Raw genomic sequence first — 23004 nt, 5'->3', positions numbered from 1 at the left:
TCCTCTTCTTACCCTTGAGACAGTCACAGGATAACTGCTCATTTGCTGCTTGCCCGGGCACTGTCATATGGTTTGAGACTTAAACCAATGCTGGGAAGCAGGGGTGCTCTATGCTATTTCTTTTCACTCCACTTTTGAGGCAATAAAAGTCTTCACTCTTTCATACTCCACTGTTTCATATTTCCTTTCTGGGTCCATCCATGCTGCATGTTGAAAGCACATGGGGGAATGCCAGACACTGGGCATGGTCCCATTGCCATCGTTTCCCCAGGTACTACCAAAACCCAGCGCTAGGGCACCACACCTGGAAGCTACATGGAATGTTTACTCCTTTATTGCTGAGCAAAATATGCTATAGCCAAGCAAAATGCACAGCTGGCCTGATGTCAATGCAAGCTGACTTGACATCAGGATTTTCTATGTTCCTCAAATTGATTTCTTTCTAGTCTGTTGTCATTACTGCTTACATGGAAGATGCCTCTATCTCTTATAAGAGCTATTTTAAACTCCTAGCACATTTATTTACTTCAAGTTTATTTCTTTCTTATTCTATCCTCTGCCCTTTGCCAGTGTTCTCTCTCTCTCTCTCTCTCTCTCTCTCTCTCTCTCTCTCTCTCTCTCTCTCTCTCTCTCTCTCTTATAATAATGAGACTTTTTATTTGTACCATACTAGGCTATATGAGTACATTTTCATTAACTATCTGTTCAATCTTGGATTTATTTAACCTTATACTTGGTATAACAAGTCCCCACCTTTTGTTTGCTTTGAGACAGGGTCTTAAGTGGGTAGCCCAGGCTAGTACAGAACTCACTATGTGACCAATGTTGGCCTCAATCTTGTCTCATTCTCATGTTCAGTCTTTTAAGTGCTTAATTACAGGTCCATGTCACTGTGCCTGACGGATTTTACATCTTCATGGTTCACATGGTAATGTTATGGAACCTTTAGATATGGCATCTTGATGGATTTGGATGCTTAGGCTTTGCATCATCTTGAACATGTTCCATTTATTTGATGAAAAAATAAACTAAAAAAATCCTTTTCTTACTTAATTATTTTGACTAATACTAATTTTGACTGTTAAGTATATGTAGCCTCAGCATCAGAATTATTCTTCATTCCTTTTTGGGAAGATTAATGGGTGTGAAGATCTCTTTTTAAAACATAAATTTAATATAAAAATCCCAACTTTAAAATTATCCTTGAAGACAATTTCTTGGCAGATAGTTTCCAAACTTCATAGCTGATGACCAAAGCTTCCAGAATCTGAAATGTACATTTTTAGTATCATATCCTGAATTCATTTTCTGTTATACTATATGGACCTTAATTTTTATGCCACACCTTCTAGTGCATTTGGATATTACTTGAGAAATAAACACTACAAAGTAGCTCCACAAGGGCTCATATTTTGTCAGATATCTTGTCCTCCTAGTCATGTATCCCTTAATCTCAATTGTGGGTTAGAAATATCACCTTTCAAGCCTCTCTCTCTCTCTCTCTCTCTCTCTCTCTCTCTCTCTCTCTCTCTCTCTCTCTCTCTCTCTCCATGAACCCTTGCATACACACATATCACACAGACACAAGTATACACATACATACCTCACAGATCTATTTGTATCAAAAGTTGTATTTAGGGGTTTGGTAAAGAGAGGTTGGTCTGTGTATTTACAAGGAAAAATATTTAACTTCCTTTATGAGACTTTCCACTTTTTAAATTCCATGTTGTAAGGTTGGAGAAATGGCTCAGTGAACAAAGTGCTTGTTGTGCAGTCATGAACACCAGCATTTAGAGTCACAGAAATTACATAAAAGCCAGAAGGTTATGGTGCCATTCTTAATCCTAACACAGATGATCTCTTGGTCAAGCTACTTATCTGGAGTAGGAAGAATCAGTAAGCATAAGGGTCACAAGGTTATATCACAGTAGGTAAAGTGGGGAATGATCGAGGCAGATGTCTACCATCAGCTTTGGACTTCCATCCGTGGGCCAGCACACATCCATCTACTCCATACACATTTGCATGCATGCACCCACCACCCATGAATTCCAAGCTCTACGTCAAACTGTAGTATGAAGTCATAGACACATACACACTTATACAAGATGGGATATTGGGTCTGCTACTTAGAGTAAATTGCTGTAACAAAAATATCATAAGACTTAGAGGCTTATGAGAGCAAGGTTATTTGTTGTATACAACCCAACTTTCTACTACCTGTCCATTATCTGTCTCCCACCTGTCCATCAACTGTCCATCATCTGTTGTCCATCAGGACTGGCTTCCTGTTATCTTTATTCCCTGACTTGGACAAAAAGAGGAGCACCCATTCTGTGAGTTCCAGCTTTATTGCAGAATGAAAAGAAGGATGGCAGCCTTAAATATGGCATGTGTCTGACATAATGTCATGCAACCAAGCTTGACATCAGTGCATGGGAATTTAAAGTTTAAGCATGATGCAATCTACCAGAGGTGGACTGAATGCATATTTCTATATACACGACACTACCACAACCACTAAGGTCTCTCTAATAGTTTCTTGATGAGTCTCTAGGAAAACACCCACTTATGCATAAGCATCTGTCATGCATCTTTCTTTATTCCAACTCTAGCTTAAGTTGAAAAACTGAAAAAAAAGGAGAACCTTTAAAATTTTATATTTACTGATTTGCTATTAATCATGGAGCTATGGACTACATTACTGGTTGTGCATCTTTTGTGCAGCAGAATTCTTGTCAATAAAAGCACAGTCAATCAGCTGGAGTAGCTCCAACTTCCTACTTTGAAACTTTATTAAATAGCAAACATTTTTTTCATATAAAAGCAAGTCATTGTTTTTGTTTCTTTTTTAAGATAGGTTTTGTTGTAGCACAGGCTAATCCACAACATACTATGTAGCTGATGACCTCAATCCCCAAATCCTCTTGACTCCACCTCTGAAACTCTGAGATTACAGACACATGTCACCATACTTTTTTTTTAATTTTATTATTTTTGTATGTGGTACTGAAGAATAAATCCACAGCTGCCTACATGTGAGACAAGCATTTCACCAACCAAGACACATCAACAGCACCAGGCAAGTCTGTGATTTTACCTTGCTTTGGACATGCCTTGAGAAAAAAAACAAGTAATGAATTCTTCTTTCTGTAATAATGTTATCACCAAAGAAAACAACTGATATGTTACTGAAAATTTTGGTGCCACTGTTAATTTTCTGAATTGTGCCATTATCAAATACCCCTAATACTGCCAATACTGCACTTTTCATTAATAGTTCCTTTTGAATGTTTCCATGGCAATGCATGTCTGTAACGTGTACAGGCATTTGTATAGGTAACTCCTGTGGGCAAGTTCTTACCATCAAGGAAGAATTCTTACTTTTTAAACTCTTTTTAGAATTTGCAGAGTCAATGTCTTTAACAAGGTAGAGAATTTCTTTGCCAAACAAACTTTGAGGCAGAATAAAAACCTTGGCACTGTGGGCTCAGTTGGAGCATCTGTGACGCTTGGCAACACATCTGGTTCTATGCTTTGGTGAGGAGACATTCTTCTCATCTCAACATGCAGTGGTGTCAGCCGGTGTCAACGACTCTGCCAGCAGTCCCAAAAAATCATGATCTGTTTCTCTGTACATTGTCAACCTCCTGAGAGCCAGGGCTGACACAGTGCTATTTTAAGAATTTTTTTTGTCAAGAAAAGAGTGGAAGAGGCAGTTCATTGCTGCAATACAGAAGTTAGCTAAGTTTCCTGAGGACCTGCCTTGAAGTATTGATTGGCCTTCAAATGAAAGTTTGCTTTTCTGAGGCAAAAGAAATCCAACTATCTAAGATTGGAAACAGTTCTGTTCATAGTTTACTGCATAGGTATCCTTCCAAATTTTGTAGGCAAAAACTTTCCACTTTAATTCTTTTGACTTACCTGCCACTCTAGGAAGGCACATCAGGGCCAGTTAACTATACAAATCTTTCAGGTCTTCTATCAGAAACCTGCAGAAGAATTAGCCTGGTTGCCAGCATGTTTACACATGGGAGTCCAACAACTGGAATCTCTAGGTAACTCCTGGGACTCCATTTCCACCTCCAGTGACCTAACTCCTCCAATCCTTGTGCTAAACAATGAAACAGTAACAGTGCTTTTCCGAAGGTGACTACATTGAACACAGTATGAATTCCATGGAATTTCGGCAAATTCTAAGAAGTGTAACTGTCCCTAATTCTCACAGACTAAAACCACTGAAACTCCTGTTCTATCGTTATTTTCTTTTGTGAAATTAGCAGTTCTAGAGCTTACTGCCACAAACCTGAAAAGGCCATACTTAAACAGAACACCCATGGCAATAAAACAGAACAAGCATCACCCTTTTCATAGAAACTTGAATTGAATGTTATTAGAATTTTACTTAAAAACTTACATTTTGTTATGTATTTAATAAACAGACATTAATATTAAGAGGAAATTTGTGAGAATAGGTGATGGAAATTTATAAGGAAATTTATAGTTTCTATACAATAATATTTCCATGGTTTTAAAATTATGTGAAATCTCTTTTTTTCTGGAGAATAAGTCTATATTTTTCTTAATATTCCCAAAGGTCTTGTTACTTAAATGTGGGCATTGCCTACTGCCCCAGTGCTCTTTAGGATAAGCTACTTTAGGGGATGGAATGACTTTCATGAGGGAAATCCTTCAGTTGGAAAAAAGAGTACCAGGTAGATGATTTCTCTTGCCACTGCTTACTAAGAAGCTGTGGGTAGTTGGGTAGTTGCTGGGGTGCCTGCCCTTTTCTGGGGATGCTGGTGAATTCACACGCCTCACTCTCATGCTCATATGAGCAGAACTAACTGGACTTAATGGGTTATTAAAAAAAAGACATGAAGCTTTGAAGGAGATGTGCTGAAAATATGGAGGGAACTGGGGGTGACAGAAATGAGGGGTGAGTATCACTGTATACATGTATGAAATTCTCAAAAATAAAGAAAAAAGAAAACCCTTCTACTTCTTTGCCAGTGTAATGTAAGGTCCAATACTCTACAGCTAGAAAATAACTCACTGTTGTTTGGGAATAATTTTTTTTTCTGAAATAAAACTTAAGAAATTTTGGTTAAAAATGGTGAGATTTAATTTTTTCTCATTTGCATATTGAATAAAGAACTGAATAGTTTCACTGACCAAGTCAATAAAGAAAAGCTAGAACTTACATTTATTGCTTTACGATTAAGCATTCTTACTGAAGCAGAGAAAACACAGTTAGAGGTAGTTGTAACAGCCACCATCATGAATTATCATAAACTTAGTAGCTGAAAACAAATTTTTTTCCTTATACTTCTGTAGTTCGAATATCCAAAATGGGTCTCATGGGTCAAAAAATCACGATGTGGGCAGGGCACTGGGGGATGGGCCCTGTACTTCCTCACTGCAGCTTCTACAGCTGACTACATTTTCTTGGCTTATGGTTCCCTCCCCAGACTCATAGGCAGCCACAGAAGTGTCCTGCTCTGCCACAGTCCATATGTGTTTTATTGATTCAATGCTCAGGTCTTGGCCACTTATTTCCCAGGGGAACTTGCTTCTCTATAGTTTGTTGGTTCATAGAGTCTCCTCCTGCTGGCCCAGGCTGCACCATGGCAGCATGGTGTTTGGTTGTAGATCCAGAGCCTGCATTTCCTGCCTCTGTTAAACATGCTTTCAAGTCTTCTCAGAGGCACTGAGAACAGAGGCTGGCACAGCTTGGCTTTAGAAGAGCTTGGATCTCATGCCACCTGTCACACAGCTGGGAAAACTCAACCCTCAAATGCTCCACCTGTTCCAACCATAGCTTTCTTCTTGCTGTGAAGGCCTTGAGCCCTGAGCTTGGTCACAGTTGTACAAGTAGCTGTCACCTGCCATTTGCTCTGATGCCCTCTTCCACTTTTAAAGGCCCTTATGATTATACAGAACCTACTCAAATCCTGAGGATAGATAACCTCACTCCTTTAAGGTAAAGTGATTGGCAGACTTATCTGTTATTATCATTCCCTTAAGAATGTTTTGCCTTGTTTCATCTACGCTGCCATACCCACATAATCTGTCCTTCTCCACCAACCCCTACCAGCTCTGCCAGGGCAGTGGGAAAGAGCTGGCTATGCAGCATCAAGATGTGGAGATCTCAAACTAAATAGCTGCAAGCTACAACAATGTGTCCCTCATTGTTCTACATAAGGACTAAAAGAGGAAATCTGAGCTAATCTCTAACTGTACCTTTAATCCTGTCTCTTCACTGGGAAAGTCAGGTTGTAAAGCAGGGTGGGGGGGCTGGGGATTTAGCTCAGTGGTAGAGCGCTTACCTAGGAAGCGCAAGGCCCTGGGTTCGGTCCCCAGCTCCGAAAAAAAGAACCAAAAAAAAAAAAAAGCAGGGTGGGGATGCCAGAGTTGAGATGGGAGGAAACAGCCTGTTCATTAGTCCTGGTTTTGCTGTTTACTTCTTGCATTGCCTGTGCCTCTCACTTACGTTTCAGTACATTTCCTCAGGTCTATTTTAACTGTTTTATATTTCTGGAGTTTAGGCATGGGGCCTTTTGCACACTAGGCAAGTAATCCATCAGAATTATAGTGCCAGCCCCTAGTATTATGACTAGGAAACAAGGAGACTGAACTGTATCATTTCTTAGTTTCCCTTGTGCTTTAATGTCACTATGGTTCTAGATGAGGTTGAAACTCTTAAGGATTTGAGGTCATCAGCCCAGTGGGGCTATAGCTCCCAAGGTCCCCCCAAACCTCAAAGGAGCCTTTCCAATATTTTGATATTTTTTTGCTTCCCCAGAAGGAAAGGAGAATAAAAAAAAAGTGGCCCATGAGAAGCTCTCTACCTGCCCAGTGAACCCTTACTACAAACTGAATTTCATAATCAACAAGCTGGACACATTGCACCCTATTTTTATAATAAATGCGTATTTTGTAATACTTTATATTCCTACAACCTTTGCAAGCACAGGTCTAGGCTGAGAGTTTCCCTTGTCTATTATTTTATGACAGCTGCTGCCCAAACTGACAGTAGATCTAGTCAATGAACGCAAACATTGTTCACTTTTACTATAGAACATGGACAGGTCTACTCAGCTGCCAGAATCAGATTTGAAGACTGAAGCCACAGTCCTCACCTTCTAGTCTATATATCAAGTTTAATCCCCACTTTGTTTAGGGGTGGTGGTGGCTAAAGAATATGATGAAATAATTATTGCCACAATTGAGTCATACTTCATGATATAGTTTGCTTTAAGAATAGAAAGTTATCCTTGCTGGGCCTGATATAAACATGTGAGCCCTTAAATAGTTCAGAAGTGTGGGGAACCCAAGGGAGATTCTCCACGATGCATTTAAAGACAGCTGAATAGGGGCAGAGAGAAAAATCAAGAAAGCAAGGATTTCAACTGTACAGATTAAAGAACTGATTCTACCAACAGGCCAAATCATCCTTTGAAGTGGATTCTCTCCTAAATGCTATAGATGATAATGCAGTCTGACTGTGAGCAGAGAAGCCAGTTGTCTATGCCTGTAATTCTATATACAATAACGTAACAACCACAAATTGTTTTATGCCTTAAAGTTTGTGGTACTTTGTTATACAGAAATGGAAGATGAATAAAGGATTACAATTGTATCCCAGTTGAATGTGATTTAGAATTTCTTAAAAGAGAATTTTCTTGTCTCCTCTCATTCTGCCTTTCTCTACAGCCATGATTGGCTTCCTTGCCATGTAGTTGTTTCACTGAATGTAACTGGAAAATGCAATTTTGTCAGATTAAAATCTCCTCTCATATCACTTAGAATCATCTTTTTCTTTCCTCCCTTACTGCCTGTTTAAGATGCAGAGATGTATGAATCTTGGGTAGAGTATACACATGTTTGGGTTGGAAAATCAAATCAGAAGATACAGATTTCAGGAATTAAAGCAACAATCTGTACATGCTGAAGTGACTCAAATAAGTTTCATTCATTGAATCTAGCTATCCGGAAACAAGGAGCAATGACAAAACAGCTGAAGAAAAGGGAGAAGCTGTGTAGGCATAAATGCCTAAACACTTTCATATCTTTTATCAATAAACATGACTAGAATGTAATGCATTTGAATTCATGCTTTCTCTGCAGGAACCCAGCACTCTGACTTCTGCTTCCTGATTTCACGGCTGGGTCCTATTACCAGTGCAGGCTGTACTGTGGAAGCATGCTGAAACCTTTTAAAGTACAAAAGGGGATTGACCTTGGTTAATTAGATGTCCAGGCTATGCAGATTGGCTACTGTGTGACTGTATATGATGTGGTGTGAACACTGTTATTTGCTTGTTGATAGCAACACCTAGGAAATTTAGTTAAACCTCATTTTGCTTATAGTCTATTAAAGAAAGGAATTGGTGGTAGGTTAAAAAACGTATTAGACTGGAGCTTTGTGGTTGAGGGTTGAAAGAATGCTCTATGGAACAGGCACTGTAGCAGGTTTCATAATTAATTTGGAAAATAATGTTGTCCCCAGTATAGTTCAACAGTGCTCTAACACCATGCAACTAATTAAAAATATTGGAAGGCAGTGTTTCACATGCCAGATTCACCATTTAAAACTGATGTTTTCTACATTTGTGAAAACTGTATTAAGAGAGAGGCTATTTAATTATAAATTTGAGCAAATGTAGACAATGGATTTTATAATAGTTAATCTGTGACCATAACTCTGCTGAATGAGGAAGAACTTTTTAATAAAAAGCTAGTACAATAACAAAAACTTAAAAGGCCATAATCTGAAAAGTTTCAAAATTTGGTGATCTCGGTGAACTACAGTTGAGCTTCTACCAATTTTTATCAATGTCTTTCCAGGTACTAAAGCCAACACTAAAGAAAAACCATTGCAAAGCTATTCTGCCAAGTAATTACACATTACTTCACATAATATATCTTTATGGGTTTCAACTTTTTCAAGCTATATCTATTCTATGTGTGTAATTATGCTGAGGGAAAAATCATGCTCAAATAAAATAAAGAACTTCAGCTTATGGCCACAGGATCTTGTCAAGTAGCCAATGACTTGCTTTTTCATTGTGAGTGACTAATGTCACTGCTGTTCTAAAGAAAGACACTTTTCATTATCACTGAACAATCTGCTAAATAAAAGCATGTGCATGGGCTTAGGCAAAGCCTGCCAGGGGTCTCTGCTGAATGGGAAGCAGGTGCTCATACTCTATGCCATGTAATACCCCATTTACCCTCAAGTCCAAAGGTTACAGACTAATAGCTGCCTTGTGGTAATCAGGAAAAGCAAGACACTGGCCCTGGTGAAACATCTGGGACATATTTTACATACTTGTGACATATGCTTCAGGTTCAATTAAAATGAGGCTTTGGCACATTTATTAATTTCTTTACTTTTATCCTATAAGAGTACCCATTGACCTGACCCCACTATTATGCCATATGAGAAAACATAGAACTAATGAGGGTTACAGGTACCTGTTTGTATGGTGAAAACCACATTTGTTTTCTCATGAAACTCCATTACACATGACTTGACCCACTAACTTTAAGTGAAGGAACCAATGAAAATTTTAGAATAGGAAATCCCTTTTTTCCCATTCAGACACACTGCTAGCTAAACTTACAATGCGTACTGCTGGGAGAGCCAAGCCAAAGGACAAAAGCTAGCAAATGAATGCTTGTAGAATCCGTCCTTCTGCTTTTCTCATAACATAGGCTTTACATTTCAAGATTCCTTGTCTAAGAGAATTTAGAAGTCTACTGCAAATAACTACAATTAAGACCTTAGGTTCTTTTATGTTCAGACATGAAGGTCATGTTATCAATTTTTTATAATGGAAAAAAAGGGGGGAAGGACCTCACCCTCTGTACCATGAAAATAAATGGGTGGGTTATAAACAACAGCCAGTTCATAATGAGAACACACTACTTGTCCATATCATCTACAGACAAATTTAGTTGAACTCACACAGAAATTGAAGACCTCACTTTCAGTCTACTTTCGTAACTAGATCTAAAGACATGTGAAAATGAGGGTGTCAATTGCAGACAGCCAACCTCGAGGTCACTGTACATAAAGCGCCTGAGCGTTGGTGCTTCCACCCAGATGTGTTCAATAGTTTGTGTTTTGGTGAGCTGCTTAACCAGGGATGTCTATTTGTTGACTACACCTAAGATCTACTCTATTAAAAAATGAACAAGAAAAGGGAGAGACATACAACAACAACAAACTGTCTAAAAATATATGAGGTAAGATTCCAGTAGGGAGATACAGAAGAAGTAGACTTCACTGGGGTTTCTATTTATTAGCATTTCTAGGGAAATGCCTGCTGCTGGGATGGATTTTTATGGTGGCTTTAATAATAAAGCAGCAACAAGCAATGGAGAATGGCTATAAATGGATGGCAGCTCAGTCTTTGTCCGCAGAGAAGTGATGATTCAGAGCTGGCATGTTGAGTTAAAGTATAGGCTCTCCACAGTTCTACAACTGACCTTAACAATAAATCAGACCAGTTATTGCCCAGGGTGTGTGTTCATGTTATTTAACTTTAATAATACCAAGCACACTAGCGTGTGTGTGTGTGTGTGTGTGTGTGTGTGTGTGTGTGTGTGTGTGTGCATGTGTGTTTGCAGACAAGAGATTTTGTAGCTTCATTTTGATCATGATGCTAATGACTGAATGGTGTGCACAGGAGAAAAATTTCACATAAAAGCTCAATCAATTGTAAAAGCATTCGAAGCAGCATGATAGTGAAGCAGGATGTAAGCATGTGTGTTTTTTTTCCTTCTGTAAACATAAAATATTAGTCAGAAAACACTGATCATTCATGAAGTGTGACATTTTTTGCTTTGTACACTTGCAATGTTTGCTTCCAATACAAATTCTTATCCCAGATATAACTGTTCATCTTTTATGAAATCAAAGGTCAAGGGCATAAACTAAGATGCAATGTTTTGCTTCCTTTAAAACCATCATTTGTGGCCTGTACATAGAGCTGACTGGTCCCACAGTTCTCTGTACCCAGATTCCGTAGGGGAGAGAGCCAGACTCTCAGAAGTGCAGACACTCCTGAGAGCAGAGAAGAAACTACCACTTCTGCTCACATTCCTGATCCAAGAGGAACCTACCTGGAGGCCTCTGGACTCAGGAACCTAGGAGAGGTCAAGGACAGGATTCATCATGTCCCTGCCTGTCCCCAGAGCTGAAAGTCAGTCTTCAGGACTGCTGATACAACTGAGAGCAGAGGTAAGACTACCACTTCTGCTGTCAGGGACCCACCAGGATCTCTTAGGACACAGGAGCCCAGGAGCAGTTTGGGACAGGATCCTTCCAGTTTCTGACTATGCTGACAGGTGACCGGGTCACATAGATCTCTGTACTCAGATCCCATGGGGGATAGAGTGGGACTCTCAGAAGTGGGGACATTCCTGAGAGCACAGTGTAGATCATGACTTCAGCTCACATTCCTTACCAAAGAGGAACCCACTTAGAGCCCACTGTACAGGCCCAGGAGCACACTGGGAAAGGATCCTTCTGGTTTCCTCCTGAGCCTGAAGCTGACCTTGTGTCATGACTCTTTGTACCCAGATCCTACTGGAAGGAAGGAAGTCTGCAGGAGTGCTGACACAGAGGCATACAGGAGGGTCAAGCCACTGTCAGAGATGACAAGACCAGCTAACACCAGAGATAACCAGACGTCCAGAGACAAGAACAGGAACCTAAGCAACAGAAAGCAAGGCTACATGGCATCATCACAGTCCATTTGTCCAAACACACCTGAAAAGCAAGATTTGAATCTAAAATCACATCTCATGATGATGATAGAGGAGATTAAGAAGGACATAAATAACTCCCTTAAAGAAATACAGGACAACACAGGTAAAGTAGTAGAAGCCCTTAAAGAGGAAACACAAAAATGCCTTAAAGAATTACAGGAAAACAGAAACAAACAGGTGAAGGAATTGAACAAAACCATCCAGGATGTAAAAATGAAAATAGAAACAATAAAGAAATCACAAAGGGAGACAACCCAGGACACAGAAAACCTAGGAAAGAGATCAGGACACAGAGACACAAGCATCACCATCAGAATATAGTAGATAAAAGAGAGATACCATAGAAAACATTGACACAACCATCAAAGAAAATGTAAAATACAAAAAGCTCCTAACCCAAAACATCCAGGAAAATACAGGACACAATGAGGTGATCAAACCTAAGGATAATAGATATAAAAGAGAGCAAAGACTCCCAACTTAAAGGGCCAGTAAGTATCTTCAACAAAAGTATAGAAAAAAAATCTTCCCTAACCTAAAGATAGAGATGCCCATAAACATACTAGAGGCCTATAGGACTCCAAACAGATTGGACCAGGAAAGAAATTCTTCCTGTCACATAATAGTCAAGACACCAAATACACAAAAAAATGAAAGAATATTAGAAGCAGTAAGGGAAAAAGTTCAAATAACATATAAAGGCAGACCTATCAGAATTACACCAGACATCTCACCAGAGAAAATGAAAGCCAGAAGATCCTGGGCAGATGTCATATAGACACTAAGAGAACACAAATATTATATCCAGAAAAAAAAACCCTCTCAATTACCATAGATGGAGAACAAATCCAGGCCTACAAAGGATAATGGATAGAAATTTACAACACAAGAAGGGAAACTATCAAAGCAAGAAAGCAATCATCTTGCAACAAACCCAAAAGAAGAAAGCCACACAAACATAATTCCACGTCTAACAACAAAAATAACAGGAGACAGCAATCACTATTCCCTAATATCTCATAACATCCATAGACTCAACTCCCCAATAAAAAGGCATAGACTAACAGACTGCATACATAAAGAGCATTCTGCTGCATACAGGAAACACACCTCAGAGACAAAGACAGATACTACCTCAGAGTAAAAGGCTGGATAACAATTTTCCAAGCAAATGGTCCCAAGAAACAAGCTGAAGAAGCCATTCTAATATCAAATAAAATTGACTTTGAACCAAAAGTTATCAAAAAAGATAAGGAAGGACACTTCATACTCATCAAAGGAAAAATATATCAAGACGAATTCTCAATCCTGAATATCAATGCTCCAAATGCAAGGGCACCTACATTTACAAAAGAAACCTTACTAAAGCTCAAAGTACACATTGCCCCTCACACAATATTAGTAGAAGATTTCAACACCTTACTCTTATCAATGGACAGACCATGGAAACAGAAACTGAGCAGAGACATAGAAAACCTAACAGAACTTATGATGGATTTAACAGCTATCTATAGAACATTTCATCCTAAAACAAAAGAATATACCTTCTTCTCAGCACCTCATGGTCTTTTTGCCAAAATTGACCATATAATCAGTCACAAAACAGGCTTCAACAGATACACCAAGATTGAAATAACCCCATGCATCCCATCAGATCACTACAAACTAAGGCTGGTCTTCAATAAGAACAATAACAACAGAAAATCCACATATGCATGGAAGTTGAACAACACTGCTCAACGATTTTTTTGTCAAGGAAGAAATAAAAAAGAAATGAAAGACATTTTGTAATTTAATGAAAGTTAAGGCACACCATACCCAAACTTATGGGACACAATGAAAGCAGTGCTAAGAGGAAAAACCTATATAGCTCTGAGTGCCTTCAAATATAAACTGGAGAGAACATACACTAGCAGCTTGACAGCACACCTGGTAGCTAGAGAATGAAAAGAAGTAAATACACCCAAGAGGAGTAGAAGGCAGGAAATAATCAAACTCAGGGCTGATACCAACCAAGTAGAAACAAAAAGAACTATACAAAGAATCAACAAAACCAGGACCCGGTTCTTTGAGAAAATCAACAAGATAGATAAACTCTTAGCCAGACTCACCAGAGGTCCAAGAGACATTATCCAAATTAACAAAATTAGAAATGAAATGGGAGACATAACGACAGAATCTCAGGAAATTCAAAAATGATCAGATCCTACTACACAAAACTATCCTCAACAAAACTGGAATATTTAGATGAAATGGACAATTTTCTAGACAGATACCAGGTACCAAAGTTATATCAGGATCACAAAAAACTTTTAACAGTCCCATAACTCCTACTGAAATAGAAGTTATTAAAAGTTTCTCAAACATAAAAGCCCAGGATCAGATGGGTTTAGTGCAGAATTCTGTCAGACCTCCATAGAAGACCTCATATTAACATTGTCCAAACTATTCCACAAAATAGAAACAGAAGGAACACTACCCAATTCTACCAACTTCTACGAAGCCACCATTACACTTATACCTAAATGACACAAAGACCCAACAATGACAGAGAACTTCAGAACAATTTCCCTTATGAATATCGACAGAAAAAAATACTCAAAAAATTCTCTCAAACCGAATCTGAGAACACATCAAAATGATCATCTATCATGATCAGGTAGGCTTAATTGCAGAGATGGATCAATATACAAAAATCCATTAACATAATTCACTATATAAGCAAACACAAAGAAAAAAACCACACGATCATCTCATTAGATGCTGAGAAAGCATTTGACAAAATTCAATACCCCTTGAAAAGATCAGGAATTCAAGGCCAATACCTAAATTTAGTAAAAGCAATATACATCGAACCAGTAGCCAACATCAAACTAAATGGAGAGAAACTTGAACCAATCCAACTAAAATCAGGAATTCCCTGCCTACCTATTCCATGTGGTACTCCAAGTCCTAGCCAGAGCAATCAGACCACAAAAGGAGGTCAAAGGGATAAAAATTGGAAAGGAAGAAGTCAAAATATCATTATTTGTTGATGATATGATAGTATTCTTAAGTGGCCCCAAAAGTTCCACCAGAGAACTACTAAGCCTGATAAAAAATTTCAGCAAAGTGGTTGGATATAAAATTAACTCAAACAAATCAGTAGCCTTCCTCTACTCAAAGGATAAACAGGCTGACAAAGAAATTAAGGAATCACCATCCTTCACAATAGTCACAAATAATATACGATACCTTGGTGTGACTCTAAACAAGCAAGTGAAAGATCCATATGACAAGAACTTCAAGTCTCTGAAGAAAGAAATTGAAGATCTCAGAAGATGGAAAGATCTCACATGCTTACAGGTTGGCAGGATTAATATAGTAAAACTGGCCATCTTGGCAAAAGCAATCTACATGTTCAATGCAATCCCCATCAAAATTACACCTCAATTCTTCACAGAGATAGAAAGAGAAATTTGAAAATTCATTTGGAGTAACAAAAAACCCAGGATAGCAAAAACTATCCTCAACAACAAAAGAACTTCTGGGGGAGTCACCATCCCTGACTTCAAGCAGTATTACAGAGCAATAGTGACCAAAACTGTATGGTATTGGTACAGAGACAGACAGGCAGTGGAATAGAATTGAAGACCCAGAAATGAACCCACAAACCTATGGTCACTTGATCTTTGACAAAGGAGGTAAAACCATCTAATAGAAATAAGATAGCATTTTCAACAAATGGTGCTGGTTAACCTGGAGGTCAGCATGTAGAAGATTGCAAATTGATTCATTCTTATTGCCCTGTACAAAGCTCAAGTCCAACTGGATTAAGGATTTCCACGTAATCCAGATACACTCAAACTAATAGAAGAGAAAGTGGGGAAGAGCCTCAAACACATGGGTCCTGGGAAAATTTTTCTGCACAGAACACCAATGGCTTATTCTCTAAGATCAAGAATCGACAAATGGTACCTCACAAAACTGCAAAGGCTTCCGTAGGGAAAGGACCCTGTTATTAGGATAAAATGGCAACCAACAGATTGGAAAAATATCTTTACTAATCTTACATCAGATAGAGGGCCAATGTGTAATATATACAAAGAACTCAAGAAGTTAGACTCCAGAGAATCAAATAACCCTATTACAAATGGGGTACAGATCTAAACAAAGAATTCTTAGCTGAGGAATATCGAATGGCTGAGAAGTACCTAAAGAAATGTTCAACATCCTTAGTCATCAGGGAACTGGAAATCAAAACAACTCTTAGATTCAATCTCACAACAGTCAGAATGGCTAAATTAAAAAAACATAGGTAACTACAGATGCTGGCAAGAATGTGAAGAAAGAGGAACACTCTTGCATTTTTGGTGGAATTGCAAGATGGTACAACCACTCTAGAAATCAGTGTGGAGGTTCCTCAGACAATTAAGCATAGCACCACCTACATCTACACAATGGAATATTACTCAGCTATCAAAAACAATGAGTTTATGAAATTCGTAGGCAAATGGTTGGAACTGGAAAATATCATCCTGAGTGAGCCATCCCACTCACAGAAAGACATACATGGTATTCACTCATTGATAAGTGGCTATTAGCCCAAATGCTTGAATTACCCTAGATCCCTAGAACAAAGGAAACTCAAGACGGATGATCAAAATGTGAATGCTTCACTCCTTCTTTAAATGAGGAAAAAGAATACCCTTGGCAGGGAAGGGAGAGGCAAAGATTAAAACAGAGACTGAAGGAACACCCATTCAGAGCCTGCCCCACAGGTGGCCCATACATATACAGCCACCCAATTAGACAAGATGGATGAAGCAAAGAAGTGCAGACCGACAGGAGCCGGATGTAGATCGCTCCTGAGAGACACAGCCAGAATACAGCAAATACAGAGGCGAATGCCAGCAGCAAACCACTGAACTGAGAATAGGTCCCCCGTTGAAGGAATCAGAGAAAGAACTGGAAGAGCTTGAAGGTGCTCGAGACCCCAAAAGTACAACAATGTCAAGCAACCAGAGCTTCCAGGGACTAAGCCACTACCTAAAGACTATACATGGACTGACCCTGGACTCTGTCCCCATAGGTAGCAATGAATATCCTAGTAAGAGCACCAGTGGAAGGGGAAGCCCTGGGTCCTGCTAAGACTGAACCCCCAGTGAACTAGACTATGCGGGGAGGGTGGCAATGGGGGGAGGTTTGGGAGGGGAACACCCACAAGGAAGGGGAGGGGGGAGGGTGATGTCTGTCCGGAAACCGGGAAAGGGAATAACACTTGAAATGTATATAAGAAATACTCAAGATAATAAAAAAAAAATAAAATAAAATAAAAAGATTTAAAATTTAAAAAAAAAAAAAGCATAGCACCACCTGAGGACCCAGCTATACCACTACTGAGCATATACTCAAAAGATGCTACAACATATAACAAGGACACATGTTCCACTATGTTCATAGCAGCCTTATTTATAATAGCCAGAGGCTGGAAAGAACCCAGATGTTCCTCAACAGAGGAATGGATACAGAAAATGTTGTACCTTTCCACAATGGAGTACTACTGAGCTATCAAAAATAATGCCTTCATGAAATTTATAGGCAAAAGGAAGGAACTAGAAAATATCATTCTGAGTGAGGTAACCCAATCACAAAACAACATACATGGTATGCACTCACTGACAAGTGGATATTAGTCCAAAAGTTTGGATTACCCAAGATACAATCCACAGACCACATGAAGGTCAAGAAGGATGACCGAAGTGGGTATGCTTCAGACCTTCTTAGAAGGAGGGACAAAAATATTCATAGTACGAGATACAGAAACCAAGTTTGGAGTAGAGACTGAAGGAATGGCTATCCAGAGACTTCCCCACCTGTGGACACAGCCCTTATACATACAATCACCAAATCCAGATAATATTGCTGATGCTAAGAAGTGCATACTGACAGGGGCCTGATATAGTTGTCTCCTGAGAAGCTCTGCCAGAGCACGACAACTGCAGAGGTGAATGCTCACAGTCAACCACTGAACTAAGAATGGGGTCCCTATTGATGGAATTAAAGAAAAGATTTAAGAAACTCATTGGGTTTTCAATCCTGTAATACCAACCAAGCAGAGCTCCCAGGGACTTACTAAACCACCATCCAAAGAGTACACATGGACAGACCCATGGCTCCAGCTGCATATGTAGCAGAGGATGACCTTGTTGGTCACCAATGGGAGGAGAAGCCCTTGGTCCTGACAAGGCTGGACCCCATGTGTAAGGGAATGTCAGGCTTGGGAGGCAGGAAGGGGTGGGTGGATGTATGGGGGGAACACTCTCATAAAGAAGGTGGAGGGGGATTGATAGGAGGGTTGGGGATAACAGGGAATGGGGATAACATTTCAAATATAAATTTAAAAAATTCAATTAAAAATCATTTGTTTATGTAACAGTGGTCAGTTTTGGGTGGAGATCAAAATCTGGTTGTATGTTCCAAATAATTTACAAGTAGTTCTTATTTTCTCTCCTGCTTCCTGATCTCATCTTAAGACATATTAAGCTTTAATACTACAAATGCCCAGAAATCACAGCGTCAGAGAGTTCCTATCCTGCTTCCTAGAAAGAACTGTTCTAAACTTAGCCACTGCTGTGGTGGTACAAATTCATACTAATTTCTCCCTTCCTTCATAGAACCGCCAACCTAAACAACCTAGAAATTATCTGCTGTTTACTGTGGTCTCCATCCCCAAGGCAACCAGCAAATGAAATGCAAGTGTCTTCAAAGGACTTTCCTGATGAAGGAGAAATAGGCCATTATGGATCTAGGTAGGACAGTGAGCCCAGGGCTATTTAAATGTCCATGCAAGCACATCATACACATGTTCCTTTGATAAGCAATTCTTTGAAAACTATAGATATCACCTATGTCCAACTCATGAAGGCTACTACGTTTTCACACCCATCTCCTTCCCTTCAAAGCATAGACTGATTTGTACCATTCAAGACAGGACACATTTTTGCCCTTCAAAAACAGTTGTCACTGCTGTGATCTTCACAGTAGCTATCAAGTTCCAGCCAAGCCGATTTTTTTTTCCTGCAGAAAAATATTTGACCCAGCTCTGGACAAAATCAGAGAGGATTTATAGCCGTCTCTTCCTGTTTGCTGCATGCAGTGGCATTGTTAGGATGATAAACAGCACTGTTCAATTTTTTAGACTCAAAACACTTCAACTCCTTTTTTAACTGCCTGTGAAAACAGTGTCATGTCTGTACTCCCACACCAAGGTACCCAGCGCTGGGAAAGATAATTACCTTGTCATCTCTGTCATCTTCTTCCTCCTCGTCCTCCAGCATGTCCTCCACTACCTGCAGACAGAAACACATGTTGTTTTTCTGCTCTTAGAGGAGAGGATTTTGTTCTGTCATTTTGAACCCTTTGAAAACATTATTAACAATTGAAACACATGCTCTGAGAGGAGAAGCTTCATCCAGAGAGGAGGATTATGGAAGGGCTCAACCTTTAATTGATTAAACCAGGGAAGAGGAACTGGTGAGGAGAAACCTACTCTTTTGGAAGGTTTGGTGTCAAAGAATCTGAAGTATGCCAAAGGTGAACTAGCATGCAACTACAGGCTGCTCTAAGTTATGAAATTTCCCCTCTAGCTCTTTTGCTGCCTATTTCAATCAGGCATTTTAAACACAGAGCAGGATAACCAAGCATGAAACAGCTGCTGTATTTCTAATTTACTTTTTTGACCAACTATAAGATAAAAACTTATTTCTATTAATTGATTTACATGGGTGGTCTGTGGCATAAAACCAACAATGAACGTCTCTAATGCTCCCAATTTTAATTCTGATGTATAAAATCAACTTGAGTGATTTGCTTTGAGTCCTACTTTCCGATTTTGTGGGCTACCTGAAATAGCAATACAGATTATACTGGTGAACATGTATACTTTTAAATTTCATTTTTATTTTATTGTATTGTATTGGTGTTTAACACACACACATACATACATACATACGTACATACATACATACATACATATATATGTTTATCTACCACTTGTATGCCTGTTACCCTTGGAGGTCAGAAGAGCATTTCAGATCCCTCAGAAATGGAGTTATAGATGGTTGTGAGCTGCCATGTGGGTATTGGGGGTCAGATCTGGGTCTTTGGAAGAGCACCCAGTGCTCTTGACTTCTAAGCCATCTCTCCAGCCCCAATATGCATAGTTTTAAATGGGAAAGTTATTTTGGTTTAACAAACAATTTTTACTTCCTTTGCTCAATATATAACTATAGACTTAATAAACGTAGCTTCATGAGGCAGATGGCCTATAGAGGGTTTGAAAACTGTAAGATTATGTACTAATTTCCAGGTCTACCTGGGTTACAGAGAGAGTCTCTGCCTTAACAAATGAGCAAATTAGAATTTCACATTTCAAATAAATATTTTACCCAAGATAGCGTGTACATGTGTGTGCCCTCTGTAGAAACTACAAATAGAAAATTGTGAGTTATTTTCCAGGTAGGCTTCAGAAAACTGTAATTATATAGAATGTATATTCTTTATCATTTCTAATTCTTATGCTGCTTTTTAAAATACAGTCTGGATATCTCAAAATAAAACTAGCTGCAACACAGTTATCAAGTACTTTGAAGCCTCTCACCAAGCTTCTGATGACGGCAGCATCGAGTTCTTCTCTTGTCTGACTCTCATACAAACTGCAATAGATTCTGGGTGGAAAATGCCAATAATCCAGCCTATGGGTGGAGGGCTATGTGAACTGAGACGCTGTGCTATTCCCAGTTACTTTTATTGTCTTCTAAAATCCTTCTGTGATGTTAATCACAACACCAATTTCCAGTTCTCATGAACCAATATATAATTAAGGACATCTGAAATCACAAAACTGTTCCTAATTTATTGTTACACTTTATATCTCTTGTTAAAAAGTAGAACTCGTGGCTTTCTTCCTGAACAGTGAATACCTTAGAAGGGCCCCAGAAGCACAATATGCTGCTTGCAATATGTATTGAGAAGGTCTGTTGTTGGGGCACGTGTGCGTGCAACCACTACAGCCTCCGCAAGGAATCTATGCTCATTATACTCTTTAACTATACTCAAACAGCTCCCAAGTATTTGTCATAAATGCCTGGCCCAAGGTATACAGTATAGGTAATGTATGAGTACAAAGATGAGGAAGCACATGGAGACTCCATCAATATTCACGTGAATCCTGTAGAACTAAAGGAGGGGCTATCAGATAAGCCTTGGTGTGAACTTTGAGTTTTTGACCATTTAAAGCATTCACATTATACATATGGACACAGCAATGACAATTGTGGTGATGCATGATAGGACATTCAAACTAATTATTGGTGACACATATTAGGTTATATCAAAAGACGTCACAGATCCTCATGAGAAGTTTTTAAAAGATGACTTTATTATCACAAATAAAAGTATAAAATTATCTTACAAAAATTTAGATTTAAATAAAAGACATTTTCTTTCTTTCTGTGTTGCTAAAGTCAGCCTTGAAGAGTCATATAAAACATAAAAGGAAAATAAACTCAAACAATATTTGAGCTATTAACGATTAAAATGTATTGTAGGATTGGGATTGGTTGCTTAGCAAGTGTGATCCAGTATTCAGTAGTCAGCACCAAATACAAACTGTCTCCTGTGTGTCATCTCTTTAACACTCACCATCCTGCCTCATTCCCAGAAGGCAAATGTGACAGATTATGTTTTGCATATTGCAAGCTACATAGCAGTTGTTCAAGAAATATTTCTGGTCAGATAAATAGATAAATTCATCATCCGGCTGTCATATCCTTTGGCTTGTTTTTGTTTTTCTAGTGTCTGTCACCTCTCCTGCCTCAGCCTCTCAAGTACTGGAATTATAAGAGTGCATCACTGCTCCTGGCTCTGGGTCTTCAAATGATTGAGCACACCCTACAGTGTAGCATCTGCCCTTTATTTCACAGAGCTGACCTAGCTCCAATGAAAGATTTATATCTATCTAACCACTAACGTAAATGAGGAAAGGCAAATAATTGAACCATTTGGAAGTGTTGCTTAGAGAAGGCAAGCATCTGCATCTGACCGTAAGGATCCAGGGATCTTCACTATCAAATTAACGTCCAACACTTCAAAATATGATGAAATTCTAAAACAAATCACTTGGCTAATTTATACATTTTACAAATGATATTGTGTTCAAGTGTGACTTGAGGAGGTCTACAGAATTGGGCCCTTCTTTTGCGAAACCCAAACTGTTATTACCCTGCCCGAGTGGGTAATTGGCTACATGCAATTATTCTACAAATGTGCAGTCAGATCCCCCAACACGACCATTTGCTTCTACATTTGGCAGAAGAGTGTCATGTTGAGAGAGGCCTTTGTGCTGTTATACTATCCAGGTCTCCCCTCCTCTGTTGGCTTTTGATTGCTACATCACAGGCACATGAGGCTTGATAACACTGATGATGGCTTCCTATTGATTTCTATATATCATTCCAGAATGTACCCCAGCAGAGTATGTTCAGGTGAAGCTTAAAATACTTTGGAAAGAACCCCATTCCACAGCGTTGGTTAAGGACCTAGCGAGATCATGTAACTCCTGTACCAAAACTCCTGTACTCCAAAATGTTAGCTAATAATGAAAACAAAATGTCAATCTTTCTTTAACATTAACTTTGGAAATGAAATTATACCCGTTTTTTCTACATTCTGATTGATGTAAAATTCTGTTTGGTGTTTTAACTGATCCAAAGAAATACATATTAGGTATAGAATGGACACAGATGAAGACGCTAAATTGAGGCAATGGTGGCTTCATGACTGATCTTCAGGCATTAATGACTCAGTGAAACACATGGACAGCTCTGAGTCTTCGCTCTGCACTAGAAATGGGTACATGCTCTAGGTGTCTCCAAAGACAAGAATCTATATACATTGGACATTTTAACTATACAATTAAAATAAAAACTTCTGACATTTTTATTTTAATATTTAACATTGCTGTTATGCACGTTGCAGAGCGATTTCTTTAAATGTGATATATATATATATATATATTTGAAGTCAAAACATTTGACATGTGTAACTATTGTTTCTGAACATAGCAAACTACAAATTTGATTCAAAGATTGTTTTTAAGGAAACATAAACACAAAAAGAAACTGTTTTCTGCCAGCATTGACTTTGGTTGCAATTCAGGGCTCCATGTATCTAGCGTAATAA

The 23004-nt window shown here is 38.8% G+C and overlaps 1 protein-coding gene across 16 annotated transcripts in view; it reads right to left on the bottom strand.

The window, feature by feature from the left end:
• The window catches only part of Mctp1 (multiple C2 and transmembrane domain containing 1), a 694629-nt gene that overhangs the window by 93094 nt on the left and 578531 nt on the right, over positions 1-23004 (bottom strand). For all 16 annotated transcript variants that reach the window (XM_039102152.2, XM_039102154.2, XM_063281693.1 and 13 more), the window contains one exon: positions 19059-19112. In XM_039102152.2, the coding sequence (XP_038958080.1) occupies positions 19059-19112 (54 nt within the window). The remainder of the gene's footprint in view (positions 1-19058; positions 19113-23004) is intronic.

Source organism: Rattus norvegicus, chromosome 2, assembly GCF_036323735.1.
Source record: "Rattus norvegicus strain BN/NHsdMcwi chromosome 2, GRCr8, whole genome shotgun sequence".
In the NCBI taxonomy this organism is placed as follows: Eukaryota; Metazoa; Chordata; class Mammalia; order Rodentia; family Muridae; genus Rattus; species Rattus norvegicus.
This window is presented reverse-complemented; position numbering and strand designations above follow the sequence as displayed.